General features: G+C 52.5%; 1 protein-coding gene across 1 annotated transcript; it reads left to right on the top strand.

Annotated features, from left to right (window-relative positions):
- Positions 1-620: 620 nt before the first annotated feature.
- YTHDF2 (YTH N6-methyladenosine RNA binding protein F2) lies at positions 621-13,696 on the top strand. The gene is made up of 5 exons (XM_031594984.2): positions 621-925; positions 1,138-1,162; positions 1,425-1,504; positions 4,800-6,389; positions 12,815-13,696. The coding sequence occupies exons 1-5, from the start codon at positions 899-901 to the stop codon at positions 12,836-12,838; spliced, it is 1,746 nt and encodes a 581-aa protein (XP_031450844.1). The 5' UTR covers positions 621-898; the 3' UTR covers positions 12,839-13,696.
- The last annotated feature ends 2,823 nt before the right edge of the window (positions 13,697-16,519 follow it).

Genomic DNA, 16,519 nt, shown 5'->3' with positions numbered 1-16,519 from the left:
CAGCAGGAGCGCAAGGCTCTGCTCTTAATTAAGAGCTGCGGGTGCAGCACAGAGCAGCTCCTCGGGATGGGGGGGGGGAGGGGGGAGGAGGGGGACTGGGTTCCTCTATGGGGCTTCGGTGCCCCTGTCTGGCAGGAGGGGTGCAGGGTGTGTGTGTGCTGCAGGTGCAGTCCCATCGCTGTGGGTGCAGTTGCTGCACTGAGTTTGCAAGGGCTCTGCATGCAGTCTCCCACCCCCTTAACCCTTCACCAAGGCCCCACCGTGGCTCCCCATCACTGCCTTCCTCCCTCCCCCCGGACCCCTGCAGGAGCAGGGCTGGGGGCATTGGGTGGGTGGCAACCCCTGCACGTTCTGGAGTAAGGATGGAGTAAGCCGAGCTCGGGGAACTGAAATCACGGGGAGACGAATCGCTGGACCTGGGAGGGATGTCTGTGGCAGGATTTGGGATTCGCTGCTTTGGGGCTGGCACAGCGCATCTCTTCATGGAGTGCGTGGCCCTTTAAGAGCGCCTCGCACCGCACGGCCCGCTCTCCCCCGCCCATCCGCGAGGGGGCGCTGTGGCGGTCCTCCTCCCGCCCGGCATGCGCCGCGCCCGCTCTCCCCCCCCCCCCCCCCACGCCATTGTGCCTGGGAGCGCGGCGCGCGCGCGGTGCCGCGTGACGCCCGGGGAGCGCGTGTGGGCGCGAGGCGGCGGGCCTGGGCCATAGACGCGGGCCGGAAGGAGAGGCGAGGCGAGGGGAGCGGGCTAGAGCGTCGCCCCAACCAGGCAGCCGCCGCGGGCGAGTCGGAGTCCGCCAAGCAGCCGCGCCGCGCCGCGCCCGCTCCCGGACAAAGCCGCCACCGCCGCCCGCCGCCCCGCCCCGCCCCACCCCGGCAGCAGCCGCTCCGCCGCGGAGCCATGTCGGCCAGCAGCCTCCTGGAGCAGGTAGGGGCCTCGCCGCCGCCCCCCGGCCTCCCCTTGGCGGCTCCGGGCCTGGCCCGCTAGGCGAGGCCGCGGCTGAGGCCTAGCTGCGGGGCGCGGGCCGGGCCTCCCTTCCCCTCCTTCCCCCCCTTCCCCTCCCCGAGGCCTCCCGCCCGCTGCGGCCGCCCCTCCCCTCACTCACCGCTCTCCCTTCTCTTTCCATGCCGCCTCCGCAGAGACCCAAAGGCCAAGGCAACAAAGGTGAGACGGGGCCGGGGCGGTGCGGATGGGCGCGGGGGGAAACCGAGCCGGGAAAAGGGCCGAGAAAACAACGCTAAAAAAAATAAAAGAAAAACATCTTAAAAGTGCTCACGGGGAGGGTTGGGGCGCGGAGGAGAACTTGGCTTTGCCCGCCGTGTGGTGGCACAGCGCGGTCCCGGGGCCGGCCCGGAGGAGGAGGAGGAGGAGGCGGTCGTGTTGCTGCTTGTTGAGTGCTTCCTAACGCCGCGCATCTCTTCCTCAGTGCAAAACGGCTCCGTGCATCAGAAGGATGGGCTGAACGACGACGACTTTGAGCCTTACTTGAGCCCTCAGGCCCGGCCGGTGAGTGAGCTGAGCTGCTGGAGCTCCGCCCTGCCCGTTGCGCTCTGCTGTTTGCCAGTTTTCCCCTCATCGCCTCCTGTTTGTGTCCCCGTGCTTCTCCCAGCAAAAGCTGCACTCGTGGGTGAGGGCTGGAGCTGTTGGCAACTTTTTGTGTCTTCCTTTTTGGGGCTTCCTACGGTTGAGGTTCAGCCCGCTGTCAGCTGTCTTGAAATTACTGCTTCTGGTCTTTCAGTTGTGTTGCTTTGGCTTTGTTTCTTTGCTTGCGTGTGGCTCTTTGTAGAGCAGATGTGCTGTGCAGTGTTGTGAAATTGCTTCATGAGATGCAGCCGTGCTTTGGAGGCATTTGGAAGATGCTATCTGTGCTCTTCTGTCTCTGCCAAGGAAACTGAAAATGCATGTCGTGGGGTTTTCTCTGTTTCTCACCCCCCAAAAAAGTCCCAGAACACTCTTGTCATAAGGGCTGATGGGTCTTTCTTAGAGCTTCAGTTAGGAGTTGAGCTGGGGAGTTTGTGAGCAGCTCCTGAAAGTCAGGCTTCCAGATACTTTTTAGTTGTTGTTTGAGATTAGCTCCATTGTTAACTGCTCTGTCTCGTGAGCAGTAGGAGAGTGACACACAACAGATGGAGTTCAGCTGATTAGATGTTACAAGTAAGCATTACAGATAAACATCTGTAGTAAGGCTGAAGCAGTTCATTCTCTTGGCTTCTTTTCCCTTTACTGTTGTGTCTGGTTAAAAAAAAAAAAAAAAAAGCTGTTTTGTTTCTCTCTATTTTTTTAATGACTTTTCCTAGCCAGTGCATCACTTCAGATACTTGTGATTCATGTTTTGTTGGAACACAAGAGCAGGTTTCTGTCTCAGGTAAACACTCAACAGGTATTTTCCTTGGTTGTGCTCTGTAAGGACCTGTTAGCTGTTGCACAATCTTGGGCATTCCACCTGTCCGTTAAGTAACTCTGCTCTATTTAGCTCCCTAAAACAAGTTACAAGCCTGAATTTGAGTTGCACAGGGAGAGAGGTGTGATTGCTTTCTCCAGCCTTGAACAAAGCATGCTGCTTCCTTTTGCCCTATGGTATTTTACTCCATTTTGTGCATTTGGTACACATCTCAATATTTAGTTTCTTTTTATGCATGCGTGTCACAAACTGGTCAGGGTATTTTTTAAAAAGGAGGAGGAGCACCTGAGGAGGGGGAGGAGGAGGGCTGTGGGAATGCAGCAGCAGCGAGGTAAAACCTCTGTGTTAACGTTGGGTGAAACTTGAGGATGAGTTTGCCTCCTTTTCTCTCTGTTTCTCACTGCGTTGCCTGTTGCTCTCATGTGTCCTTTGATGCCTCAGTAGGCAGAAAACAAAAAGCTGGGGTTCAGTTTGGATCGTGGAGCTGCTGAGCCCACAAGCTGGGCTGTGACAGAGCAGCGTCACATGTGTGCCTTTCTGGCAAGGGGAAAGGGAGCCAAGGCTCTGAATTAAAGACAGCCAACTGTTGCAGAGTAAGGCAGGTGCTTTCAGAGCTGCTACCTGAGCTGTCTGCACACACACCAGGTGACCACCTTGTAAAGTTTCTTGGCTCTTTGTTGGAGAGCTGCTGTTTCAGTTGTGACTCTCAGGACTTGTCAGCCCTGTAAATCACGTTGCTGTGTGTTCTTAAAGCTCAGGAACACAGAGATTCCTCAGCTCCAGGAGTCAGTCAGCTTAAACTCTCCTTGTCTGAGGTGCAGATGCAGAGGAATAGTGAATTTGAGGAATTAACTGCACAAGAACTCTTAATGGAGAGAATTAAAAGGTTTATTTGCATACCAATCAGTGTCTTTGTGTGAGTGCAGTGTGGCAGGGCGAGGTGTGCTTGATAGCAAAGCATAGCTGCAGAAGCTGAAAACTAAAACTGTACCCTGGGTAAGAGTTAATTGTTTTATTAGTACACTTCTGTGCCATCTTCTCTGGGAAAACAAAGGCTGCAGTAACTCTGAACTTAATGCATCCACTTAACGCAGTGCAGAAAGTTTTCCAGTGTTTCATGCGATGAACCAAACGGTGTTATCATAATTCCTGCTGATTTTTCAGAAGGCCTGAGGCTATCCCAGCCCCAAACCTGTTGCTTGCCTTTAACTCAATGGAAGGTGGAGAGGCAAAACTGCTATTTCTGGAGGAGGCCAGAGCCATCTTGAGAGCCTCCATAGACTTCAGCATGGCGTGAAGTCCTCTGGGAGCTGTGCCTGGCACATGAAAACATGATTCAACAAAAAATGGAGCAGAGCCTGCTGCAAGCCAGGCTCTTAAATGGGAACCCAGGCTGACTTTTCATCTCATCTGCATCGGGTTGGCATGTAAGCTGGCTGTGTAGCACAAGGCTGTCTGCACACTGGTTCACATTACTGGATGATAATGTCCATTAGTGTGGCTTGAACAGCTCCCTGGGGGGACGTTGGTTTGAATGCTGAATGACAGATGTTCTTCATGTAAGTGAACCTTAGTCATGTCTGAGAGTTTCCTAATTGTAAAATTAAACATTTGTTTTCGTAACCTGAAGGCTATTTGGATGTTAAAAGGCAGACCAAAGCCTGCTTTGCTGTGCTGCAGAGGTCCCTGTGCTACAAAGGGCTCCCAGTGCAATACTACTGACTGCTCCCTGTTTTCAGGTATTTTTGAGTGTGTGCTTGCAGCGCTGGAGCAGCTGCTGTTCTGGCATTAAATCCTGTTTTGTTTGCAAGTTCTTGGGTATTTGGAGCTCTCAAATTGTAGATTGTCAGGATAAAGCTGTAGGAAGTGTAAGGAAGGGGCTTGTGCTAGGAGCAGTGAGGGATGTTTGTGATTTTGGCAGTGCAGTACCGCTGGACCTTTGCCCTCCATATTGCCCTTCTCCATCTCCTTCCTCCAAACCTTTCATCAAACACACAGCAAAATAAGCTCTGAGACGTGCATTACCCAGGTGAGAAAAGCCTTCTTTTATAGAGAAAGAAAAAGCTGAAGATCATATCCATATGTGAGGTAAGATGGTGTTCTCAGAGCTGAGCAGGAGCTCCTGGGCAGCCCTGTGTGCAGACTGTATGGTGCATTGGGACATGGTGCTCTGATCTCAGTGTGAGGAGCGTGCTGAGCCTTTGTGCTTAATACTGGGGGCAGTGAAGCCATTGTGGGAGCACCCCTAGCAGCAGAGGTGCTTGGGGCCAGGCCTGTTTGTGGGCTCAGCCCTAGGGTGGGATGGCTAGAGCACGGGAAGCCAGAGGTGGCCCTTAGTCCTGGTCCCTGCCCGCTTGTTCTCCTCATCCTAACTGTTCAGTGCTTGTTTTTCTTTTGCAGAACAATGCATACACTGCAATGTCCGATTCCTACTTACCAAACTACTACAGTCCCTCCATTGGATTCTCCTACTCGCTGGGTGAGGCTGCCTGGTCCACGGGGGGCGATCCCCCCATGCCCTACCTAACTTCTTACGGACAGCTGAGCAACGGGGAGCCTCACTTCCTCCCAGATGCCATGTTTGGGCAGCCAGGGGCCCTTGGCAGCACTCCATTCCTCGGGCAGCACGGCTTTAACTTCTTTCCAAGTGGGATTGACTTTTCGGCTTGGGGGAATAACAGTTCTCAGGGACAATCCACTCAAAGCTCTGGCTACAGCAGCAATTACGCCTATGCCCCCAGTTCTCTGGGGGGGGCCATGATCGATGGACAGTCCGCTTTTGCCAGCGAGACTCTCAACAAGGCTCCAGGGATGAACACCATAGACCAGGGGATGGCAGCCCTGAAGCTGGGCAGCACGGACGTGGCCAGCAACGTCCCCAAGGTTGTCGGTTCGGCCGTCGGGAGCGGATCCATTACCAGTAACATGGTGGCATCTAACAGCTTGCCTCCGGCCACGATCGCTCCCCCAAAACCGACGTCCTGGGCTGACATTGCTAGCAAGCCAGCTAAGCAGCAGCCCAAGCTGAAGACCAAGAATGGCATGGCAGGTTCGAGTCTTCCCCCGCCTCCAATCAAACACAACATGGATATAGGAACTTGGGATAACAAAGGGCCGGTGACAAAAGCCCCCTCGCAGACCTTAGTGCAAAACCTGGCCCAGCAGCCCCCCCAGGCCTCCCCCCAACCCGTGGCTCAGCAGATGAACAGCAGCCCGCCCGTGGCCCAGGCTCCCAGCGGGCAGCAGTCCCAACCTCTGCCCCCACCACCACCACCACAGCCCACCCCGCTGCCCGTCCCGCAGCCAGCAGCTCAGCCCACACGTTGGGTTGCGCCTCGCAACCGCGGCGGAGGCTTCGGCCAGAACGGCACGGAGGGCAGTGGGGTGGGAACAGCACAGCCCAGTGCTGGGACGGCTCCTTCGGAACCTCACCCGGTGCTGGAGAAGTTGAGGTCTATCAACAACTACAACCCCAAGGATTTTGATTGGAACCCAAAGCACGGCCGGGTTTTCATCATTAAGAGTTATTCTGAGGACGATATCCACCGTTCCATTAAATATAACATCTGGTGCAGTACAGAGCATGGCAACAAGAGACTGGATGCTGCCTACCGTTCGATGAATGGGAAGGGCCCCGTTTACTTACTGTTCAGTGTCAACGGTAGTGGTCACTTCTGCGGAGTAGCAGAAATGAAATCTGCTGTGGACTACAACACGTGTGCGGGTGTGTGGTCCCAGGACAAGTGGAAGGGACGTTTTGATGTCAGGTGGATTTTTGTGAAGGACGTTCCCAACAGCCAGCTGCGGCACATCCGCCTAGAGAACAACGAGAATAAACCAGTGACCAACTCCAGGGACACTCAGGAGGTGCCTCTGGAAAAGGCTAAGCAGGTGTTGAAAATCATTGCCACCTACAAGCACACCACGTCCATCTTCGATGACTTCTCACACTATGAGAAACGCCAGGAGGAGGAGGAAACTGTTAAAAAGGTAACGGGGGTGTGTGTGTGGTTGTCCCGTGGCCTGAAGGCATGGGCTGGTGGATGGGTTTGGGGTTGGCTGAGTGCTGCTGTAGGGTACCTGCTGCCCAAACAGGAGCTCCTTTTGGGCTGCAGGTGTGTGCTGCCAGAGCTGGGTGCTGTCCTGGCAGACAGAGCTCATACCAGCTTACTCTTGGGTTGCTGTAAATCCCAGACTTCTCAGTGTTGTATTCAGTTCTGCACTGTGGTCAGCTCCTGGTTCAGCTTGACTTAAAGTAAGAGATCAGTGGGGGCTCAGGGCAGTGGCTGAGAAACAGAGCTGGGCTCTGACAAGCTGTCTGATCCACCCCCTACCTCGAGCAGGATCAGTGTGACAGATGTTTCCCACTGCTTGTAAAACCTTCAGGCACAGCAGTTCCTGTCCCTCCCCGGGCAATCTAGCCCCGTGCTTAATTATCCTTCCTGTTAGAAGGCTTTGTCTAATGCCCAACCTCAATCTCCCTTGCAGCAATTTAAGTCTGTGACTGCTCCTGCTCCCCTCTGGATGCAGAGCAGGTCATTCTGTTCCTCCTGGCAGTGAGCTGCTCATGGCTGTGCCCTCAGCTGGGCTGCGTGGCATCAGAGCCCACTGTCACCCTCTGTTCACTGGAGGGCTGAAAATTCTGCCCAAACTCAGTGACCATTCAAACCATCTGCACCTGACCCCCTCTGCCGTATTTTGGTCAAAACAGTAATTACAAATTAGCATTAGCACAGCTTTCTGGGAGCTGGCCAAGTTTCCTGATCATCTCCTTAGTTTCAGCAATGGGGAATTTTCCACGCAGCAGTTGAGGAACGGAGTCAGGAGCTGCAGCTGCTCACCTCAACAGCTCTTAATTCTTAATTTTTATGATGTCGTTTACATGGAACGTTGTGTGCACAAACACTACCACCAAAGGCAGTCGTGTGCTGCAGCTGATACTCGAGCATTTATGGTGTGTGAAGGAAATCTGTAAGGGAGGAATACAGTGCAAGGTGTGCAGAGGGAATGTTCTCTTTCTGTTTTAAATGTAAACTCGATGTCTGTGTAACCTCACATGGTTTCAGGTGCTCTCCAGCCTGTCCCGAAGTGGTGATTTCTCCTTTATCAGCTGAGGTTGTGAATGCAGTCAGAAATCTGCTCTGTGTGGGATGCTGTAGGAAGTGGGACTTGTGGTGTGCTGTATATCTGACAGTGTGAGAAAGGGGCAGATCCCAGTGAGGGGAGAAGCACTGCAGGATGGAGGGATAGGGGGATGAATGCAATGAAAACGGTGAATGGAAATGGGAGAGAAGAAGGAAGAGTGACAGAATGGGGGAGATTTGGGGAAGGAATGAGGCAGATGAGTGGTCTTGCTGGAGAGCAAGTGGCCCTAAAGTAGGTAAGATATGAAAACAAGCAACACAGCAGTTCTCTTCAAATGTAGAATGTCTTTGCTCATCTTTCCAGTTGTATTTTGAAGGCTCCTCCCCAGAAATGCTCAGCTTCTCTGCAGTGTGCTGAGGGTCAGCAGCAGGCACAGCATGCCCATACCTCCTTTTTGTGCAGCATCGGAGTGTGACACCACAGTGCAGAGGTTTTGAGTAGGAAAACATTTATTCTCTCAAAGGAAACTTAGTCATACATCTCTGGAATTCACAGGCAAGGAGGGATTCTTGTAGATAGACAAAGCAAACGCCAGCTTTGCTGTTGACTCAGTGTTACGTGCAGAGGGCCCCTGCCCTGTCACATCCGCCGTGGAGGAAATGAGTTGGGCTTGCTTTCTGCTGCAGTTTGACCTCTTTGGTGGCTCTCTGAGGACAGCTGGAGTTTGTCACTGCTGTTTGGTGGCTTCATTGAGATGCAGCTGAGTGAACGCTGCAGTCTTGGGATGGTGGTGATGCATTCGTGTCCTGCATTCCTGTCCCTTGAAGCTGAAACGTCTCAGGGTTTGGCTTGTTTGGAACTTGCAAGCTGCAGTTGTTTCACTTGGCTCTCAGCTTGCCTAAAGCTTTGTCTGCTTTGCAGTTTGGTTCCTGCTCGCTGCCCAGGCAGATGGACGAGCTCTTGTGAAAGTCTGGGAACTCCTGAATGTTCTTTTGTACTTCTCACTGTGAGACTCACTTCTTTAGAATGCCCAGAAATAGTTCCAAGAAATCATACGAAAAATATCTTGCATAGTGTTGGTGCTGTTCCCTCTGGCCAGCAGAGGGAGGCTGAATGGTTCAGAGCTGAAAACACTGCCGTCCTGCTGCTGTCTCCTCTGCCTGTGCCCGCAGAGGCTCTCTGGTTCTTCCCAGTGCCTTTCTCTGCTAAATGCAATTTTATAAGAGATTTGGGTGTTTTTGCTCAAACTGATGCAGCTGATCACTGGCTTGAGCCCAGCTGAAGGAACTTGGGACTGCTGGAAGCTCTGTGGGTAGAGCGTGGCATCAGTGCCTTCCTTGGGAGGACTGCTTTATCCTTGTGAAACAAACAGCCCTTGGGAACCTGTGTGTTTCTAGGAACGTTGCAGTGACCTCAGTGTAAAGGTCCTGGATAGCAATGGGACGTGCTGCTTGCGTGTGCAGGGCAGCAGCTTGCTGCTTCTGAAAGCATCATCTGTAAGCTGTGGAGGATGTTGATCTCATTTTTTTGTCTCACTGCCTCCCCACGAGGGAGCTGGGAAGGATGCTGCATGGGTGCAGTCGTGTCCTGTCCCATCCCAGGGCTGCAGGAGCCACGTGGGTCAGGCTCCTCACTGAAGCAGACCCTCTCAAAGCAGAGATGGAAGGAGTATTGCTGCTCCTCGTAGGAGATGGGATGAGGGTAAGCAAAGTGGTGCTGTGTGAGTCTGCTGGAAACTACTCACACCCCCTGTAAAGAGGGAATGCTTTCTGATGTGTTCTGCAGAGCTCTTGTTTTTCTTCTTCATATAGCCAGACTGGCACTGCTGTGCCCCTCTGTTCGCTGTCTTGGCTGACACTGCACTCACATTTGATTTTACCATACCCACAGTGTTTCCAAGCAGAAGATAACCCACCTTGTTTCTCCCAGTTCAGTTCCAGACCTCCTAAATCTGCCTGTCTGTGCCCTTCTGTTTGTCACAACTCAGTAACAAAGGACACACAAACTGCATATTCCAGCAGTTCATTACTGCCTTCAGCTTCAGGTTGTCCTCCCTTTGGCCTCAGCATTGCAGCTCCGAGTTGCAGGATGCCCTGAGCTGCTCTTTCCTACCAAAGCATTGATTGCCTTCGTTGTGAACAGACCAATGACTTCAAGTGAAAGCCTTTAACAAATAAAACAAGACTTTGTTCCTCCTTCAGCTGAGTTGAATTGCACGTGTGGTTGGTGAATTCCCCAGGAACCACGTGGAGGTTTTGGTATGCAAGGAGGGAGTGAGGAAGATGTCATCGCTGGTGGCTTTTATTGGAAGTGTTTTGAGTAAGCTGCTGACACTGAGGTTAATAGCTACTGACACAGGGGCTGTGATTTGCGTTATTTTATTAACAGAGGCTTCTCCATATGGAGTAACTTGCCTTTGAAGCAGAGCATTGATCAGCCGTGTCATTTAGTGATCCTGGACTTTCTGCCTGCTGCAGGACGTTGCCTAAAGCTGACCAGGATGCTGAGGAGCTGTAGAGGTGCACTGATACGTGGGCCTGGTGTATGAGCAGGGTGCTAACACAGCCCTAATGCTGCAATGGCCTTTGTCTGCAAGATGCTGCTTTCTCCTGTCCTGCAAGGTGTTGTTTGGCAGTTGTTCCTTTAGGAACCACCTTGTTCTGCATTGTGCCATCCTTCCAGCTATGGTTATTGGAGTTCTCTGCCCAGCGTGGGGCTTTTAATTGGAGTTTGTCATGTGATGGTGCATTTGAGCAGTTCAAAACAAAGTGTTTAGATTTTGCAAGCCGTTCTGCAGAAAGAATTTGGGAATGGAGGCAGCATTTCTGGTTCCATACCTTTAGAGGCTCTTTATTCAAAGCACAATGCTGAGCTTTCTTTACTGTGGTTGACAGCAGGATCATTTCTTACAATGATATCCAATATCAGCTTAAACTTAAGGTGAAGTCTAAGTAGAACTTTGTCCCGGGGCTCTGGGGAAGGCTTGCTTTGTGTGTGTGAGGAAAGCAGCATCTTCATCTTGGTTTTCTAGGCCTGCTGAGTGTGTGCAAATTGCTCCTTGCTCCTTTTCCCCAAGCAGTGAGCTCTGTGTGCAGCAAAATGAAGTGGTGTAGGAGCAGATCTCTGTAAGGAGAGCACAAACACGTGTTTGTCCATCTGTGAAAGCAGTCCTTCCTTGGAACAACTTGTCTCTCAGGAGCTTCTTGACCCAGAGGACATATCCTCATCCAGGAGGAGGTGGTGAGCAGTAGGTTTCAGTGCACTCTGTGTCTGCTTTGCTTCTTCCTATGTGCATCACTTCATTTCTCTAACCAAGCAGGCCAAACTCATTGCTTTTTCTTGGAGATTCCTCCATTTCTTCACACTTGGCTGCTATTTTTATTAGCTTGGGTGGCTTAGGACCATCAGCAAACTTTCCTGGTTTCCTTATGACCATATCAAACCACCAATTCCAGTGAAGGCCCTCAAATTCCCATCTGTGCACAAGGTTATGCAGTCCTTAGCACTGCACTTATGTGCTGTGGCAGAGCACAGAGGTGTTAATGCATTTATTCTGCCTTGAAACAGCCAGGTGAGTTTCTGCCTTTTCCAAAGAGCCAAGGGAAAAAGCAGGAGGGTGATCACCTTTCTGGGAATTGGGTGCTCTGTTTGTGTAATCCAAAGTGATGTTAAGCAAGAAGAGGCTCACCCTTTGCAATCAGTATTGCGGGTAAGAGGGAGGATGAAGCTTTCTGGCTGTAATCAGAGCAATATGTTTGATTTTATCCTCTTTCATAGGTGAGGCAGGCTAGGGTGGAACTTTCCTTTGTAGCTCTGATGGCTTTCTCATGCTGGCAGGAGGAAAACCTTGTGTTTGGTTTGTAAATCAGGACTGGAGGCTGTTTGTGGAGCATAATAAAAGTGATGCACAGTCTGTTGGCTGTGCCTCAGGCTGAGTCTGTTGAGAAGGGAAGGCTCTGCAGGGCAACTCTGTGGCAATGGATGGCTGTGATTTATATCCAGGGCAGGTCTGAAGCCTATCTTGGGAACGGGCACATGGAAATCCTGTGCTGTGTTGGGATTGCATCCATTGTGCAGCAGGACTGGGGAAGCAGAGCTGTGGGCTGGGCGTGCTGTTGGCTGAGGTGTTGGTGCCAGCGTTGGGTGGCTGAGCTCAGCCCTTCAGGGAGCACTGCTGGGATCATGCAGACCTTGTGTAGTGATAGCAGGCGTGTTGTGCTGGGAAGCAGAACTTATCCCAGTGAAGCTGGGAGCCACGTGCTGTTTTCTTCTGCCCTCTGATGGCCTTCTGTTGCCCCACCTGCACTGCACTCCACTGTAGGAGCACTGCAGTCAGATGTTTGTTGAAGGTGAGAGCACACAAACGTTCACCTGTTCTCATCCTGAGCTGCAGAGCCCGTTGTTGCTGCTGGGGCTGGATAATGTGATCTGCCATCAGCCTTCCACACTCACTATTAGCAGAACAGGGCCATGATACCACCACAGCCCCCCATGGACATGGTGTGTGCAGAGCAGGGCCAGCACAAAGCACTCCTGGCTGCTCCTGCTTCCCTGCAGAGCTCAGTGCCTCCAAGTGCTGTTGTTGCTGTCTCACTGGGTGCCCTCTGAGCTGTCCTCTGCACTGTGGGGTCAGAGCCCTGTGCCCTTGGTGTCTTTCCATATGGGGTTTGGCTTCAGTGACCCACATGGGTCCCTTCCAGTTGGGGAGGTGTGAATTGCAGCTGCTGTTCTGCCCACCTCAGCCACCTCCTGGGCAGCTGCTGCCCACCCAGAGTAGCACACTGTGTCACTGTCCTCACCTAGACTGACCTTTCAGGCTGCCCAGAGAGGCTGTGGATGCCCCATCCATCCCTGGAGGTGCTCAAGGCCAGGTTGGATGGGGCCCTGGGCAGCCTGGGCTGGTATTAAATGTGGAGGTTGGTGGCCCTACATGTGGCAGGGGGCTTGGAGATTCATCATCCTTGAGGTCCCTTCCAACCCTGGCCATTCTGTGATTCTGTGACTCTCTTTGTTATAGTTGGTTTTTTCCTTTTTCTTCCTCACTTTGCTTCTTGATTCTTCTCTCCCATTCCTCCCTTTAGCGTGGCAATGCCCTCCTGGGCAGAGCTGCCATCCTGCTGCCACTTACCTGGACTCACAGAGAGGAAGGGGAGATGCAAGCAGGTGTCTGCATCCCACATACCTGGAAGGAATGGGGTGAACCCCAGCCAACCCACAAAACTGGGACGAGGAGCACCCATGGGTGAATGCACCCAGCAGACCCTACTCCTCACGCTTCCCTTCCCCACATGGGACACGACTGATGCCTTCTCTCTTTTTTCCCCCCACAGGAACGCCAAGGCCGTGTCAAATAGAAGGGCCATTCCTCCCCCAGAGACTGCAGCAGAGATTGCATCGCGCCCATCTGTCAGAGAAAGGAAAGAAAGAGCAAAAAAAAAAAACAAAGAAGAAGAAAAAATCCCAGAGAGAATTAGGACTTGGTTGGTTTTTTTGGGTTTTTTTGGTTTATTTTTCTTAATTTCAGTGACTTCAAATGGAGGAAGAAGAAAAAAAAAAAAAAGACTCTGACAAACTCGAGAAAAAAAAAAAAGAGAAAAGCATTGGAATTTCACAAGGCATAGGACTTTAAAAAAAAAAAAAAAGGAAAAAATACAGAAAAAAAAATGTCCCTTCTAGGTTATAGAGCATAGCTAAAATCCGTTCCCTTTCCTTTTGGCTTTGGTTGTGATTTCAGAGCATACGCTTTGGTTTTTGTCTTTTTACTACGTTGTTTTTTTTTTTTATTATTTTGAGGCCCATAAGTGGCATTTATGCCTTTTTTCCCCCCTCCTTTAATTTTTAACCCCACCCTACGCCTCCTCCCCTGGGTTTGACATTTGCACTTGGAACACCGAGGTGTGACACCCACTGTGCAAAGTGGAGGAACTTTCTGTTATCCCCTGCCCTCCCTCCTCCCACTCTGGCCTGGAAGAGGAGCAGCACCCCGAGCACGTGGGGGTTTGGGGCCTAAGAATGAGCAGATGTTGCCCACGAGGTTCTGTTACAGTGGTTCGTTTTCCTCTGCCCTTTTTGTTACTCAGAAGCACTCGGAGCCCAAAGCAATGCTCTGTTCTGGTGCATTGCATGGCTGGCAGGTGAGGTTTGGGTTAATTTGATTGGAAAGGTGAGAATGGCCATTGGAAAAGAAAAAAAAAAAAAAAAAAGAACAAAAACCTCCCGTTTTGTTTACAGGAAAAATTAAAAAAAAAAAAAATCTTTTTTTTTTTTTTTTGGACAAAAAAAATATTGTAAAAATGTGTAGTGATGAACATGTTCCTTCAGTTCTTGTTAAGCCAATGAGGAATGGGCGTTGCCTTTCTTTTCACCATTAATCACTTCTCAGTAATAAACGTGAGATCCTGTTGAGCATCACTGTTGTTTGCTGCTCCCTTTTTGCTTCCCTCTGTCCCTCCTGCAGGAATGCAGCGTTCAGAGCCTGCCTGGGGTGAGGTGCAGCACCCATGGGTGCCATCCATCCCTGTTTTGGGGGCTGGGTGCAGGAAAATTGTGCTCGATTCCACTGCAATCACAGCATCCATGCACGGTTTGTCCTTGGGAAGAAGCAAAGAGGAATGCTCAGCATTGCTGCCCTGCTTCCAAACCTCAATGCAGGGTCTGCTCAGGAGCTGGAGGGGCTGGGATTGTCACGTGGGGGCTTCTGTGCACTGCTGTGTGGGGTCGTGTGCTGCAATGCATGGCTGTGCATTGCACTGCAGGCTTGGGCATTGCACTGCAGGGCTGTGCAGGGTTGTGCACCACTCTGTGCTGCTCTGTGGGGTTGTGCATTGCTATACAGGGCTGTGCACCAACTGCACTGCTCTGTGGTCTTTGACATGGCCTTTGACACGGTCCCCCACCACATCCTTCTCTCCAAACCGGAGGGATGTGGATTTGATGGGTGGACCACTTGATGGATAAGAAACTGGTTGAAAGGCCGCAGACAGAGGGTGGTCATCAATGGCTCCATGTCCAGGTGGAGGCTGGTAACGAGTGGCGTCCCCCAGGGGTCTGTCTTGGGACCGGTGCTCTGTAACATCATTATCAGTGACATCAATGATGGAATTGAGTGCACCCTCAGCAAGTTTGCTGACGACACCAAGCTGAGTGGTGTGGTTGACACGGTGGAAGGACGGGATGCCATTCAGAGGGACCTCGAGAGGCTGGAAAGGTGGGCTGGGTGAACCTGATGAGGTTCAACACGGCAAAGTGCAGAGTTTTGCACTTGGGCTGGAGGAATCCCAGGCATCCCTACAGACTGGAAGGAGCGGTCCTTGAGAGCAGCCCTGTGGAGAAGGACCTGGGGGTCTTGGTAGACGAAAAACTTAACATGAGCCAGCAGTGTGCTCCTGTAGCTCGGAAAGCAAATGGGATCCTGGGCTCCATCAGAAGAGGGGTGGCCAGCAGGGCCAGAGAGGTGATTGTTCCCCTCTACTCTGCTCTTGTGAGGCCCCATCTGGAATACTGCGTCCAAGTGTGGAGCCCCCAGTACAAGACAGACAGGGAGCTGTTGGAGAGGGTCCAGAGGAGGGCCACGAAGATGATCAGGGGACTGGAGCACCTCCCCTATGAGGACAGGCTGAGGGAGCTGGGCTTGTTCAGCCTGGAGAAGAGAAGGCTGCAGGGTGAATCATTGCAGCCTTTCAGTACCTAAAGGGAGTCTACAGACAGGAGGGGAATCAACTCTTGGAAAGGGTGAGTGACAGCAGGACAAGGGGAAATGGTTTTAAGTTGGGGGAAGGGAGATTTAGGTTGGATGTCAGGGGGAAGTTCTTTACAGAGAGAGCGGTGAGGTGCTGGAACAGCTGCCCAGGGAGGCTGTGGATGCCCCGTCCCTGGAGGTGTTTAAGGCCAGGTTGGATGGGGCCCTGGGCAGCCTGGTTTAGCATTAGGTGGGATGGTTGGTGGCCCTGCGTGTGGCAGGGAGGTTGGAGATTCATCATCCTTGAGGTCCCTTCCAACCCTGGCAATTCTGTGATTCTGTGGTGTCGTGCATTGCTGTGCATGGTTGTGTACCACTCTGCAACTGCTCTGGGAGGTTGTGCATTGCTGTGCAGGGTTGTGCATTGCTGCCCACTGCTGTGTGTACTCGTGCATGACTGTGCACTGCCCTGCGTGGCTGTGCATCACTCTGCACTGCTCCCCGTGGTCGTGCATTGCCGTGCACTGCTTTGCAAGGTTGTGCATCGCTCTGCAGGGCTGTGCATTGCTGTGCTCTGCGCTGCTGCATGGGATTGTGCGAAGTTTTGTATCTCTGTGCAATGTTCTGTGAGCCTCTCCCACCTGCTTTGGGGCTGCAGAGCCTTGTGCTGGATTTTGGGGTCCCTTCTGCCTCCTGTCATTCCCCCCCCCCCCCCCCTTCCCCAGTGTGTGCAGCCTCCAGCTTGGGAACCAGGGGTTTCAAAGGGCCCTGGGTGCATCCCTTTACCATGGTGTGCCATAGGGCTGCTCCTTCTGGCCGTGGTTTTAGCATCTCCCAGCAGTGGGCTGCCCCCCACTTCGTCATTCTTAATGGTGTGACATGAAATCAAGGTCTGCAGTGAACACAAAATGCTGGGGCTGATGGCTGGGGGAGCACAGTGCTGTTGGGGGGGGGGGTCCTGGGGTGTCTGGAAGAGGGGGAGATTTGGGGCTGCTGCTTCCTTTGTGCTCTCCCCTTGGGGGGTGATTTGCTGTGGACCTCCTGTCCCTGAGGATGCCATGCGAGGTGGGATGGGGACATGGGGGAGGGGGACAGAACACAATGGTGAGGGGTCTGTGGGGATCCATGGGCAGTAGGAGACCCCCAGAGGTAGGGAAACGTGGGGATGGGGGATCATGGAGATGTGACCCATAGGGATAGGGGTGCACGGGGATGGGAACCTGCAGGGATGAGGACCCGTGGGGATGCAGGGTCCATGGGGACGGACCTACAGGAACGTGGGGAATACAGGACGCACGTTGGGGACCCATGGGGACAGGGATGATGTGTGTAGGGGTCACAGCAGCACGCCTTTCCT

The sequence above is a fragment of the Phasianus colchicus genome, chromosome 24 (genome assembly GCF_987193195.1).
Source record: "Phasianus colchicus chromosome 24, bPhaCol1.hap1.1, whole genome shotgun sequence".
Taxonomy (NCBI): Eukaryota; Metazoa; Chordata; class Aves; order Galliformes; family Phasianidae; genus Phasianus; species Phasianus colchicus.
This window is presented reverse-complemented; position numbering and strand designations above follow the sequence as displayed.

Bases quoted from the DNA above. Each gene is read 5' to 3' on its own strand.
- YTHDF2 (XM_031594984.2), top strand. From the start codon at position 899: ATGTCGGCCAGCAGCCTCCTGGAGCAG. The intron at 1,505-4,799 runs GTGAGTGAGCTG...TTTCTTTTGCAG, and splicing joins TGAGCCCTCAGGCCCGGCCG to AACAATGCATACACTGCAAT. The intron at 6,390-12,814 runs GTAACGGGGGTG...TTCCCCCCACAG, and splicing joins AGGAGGAAACTGTTAAAAAG to GAACGCCAAGGCCGTGTCAA.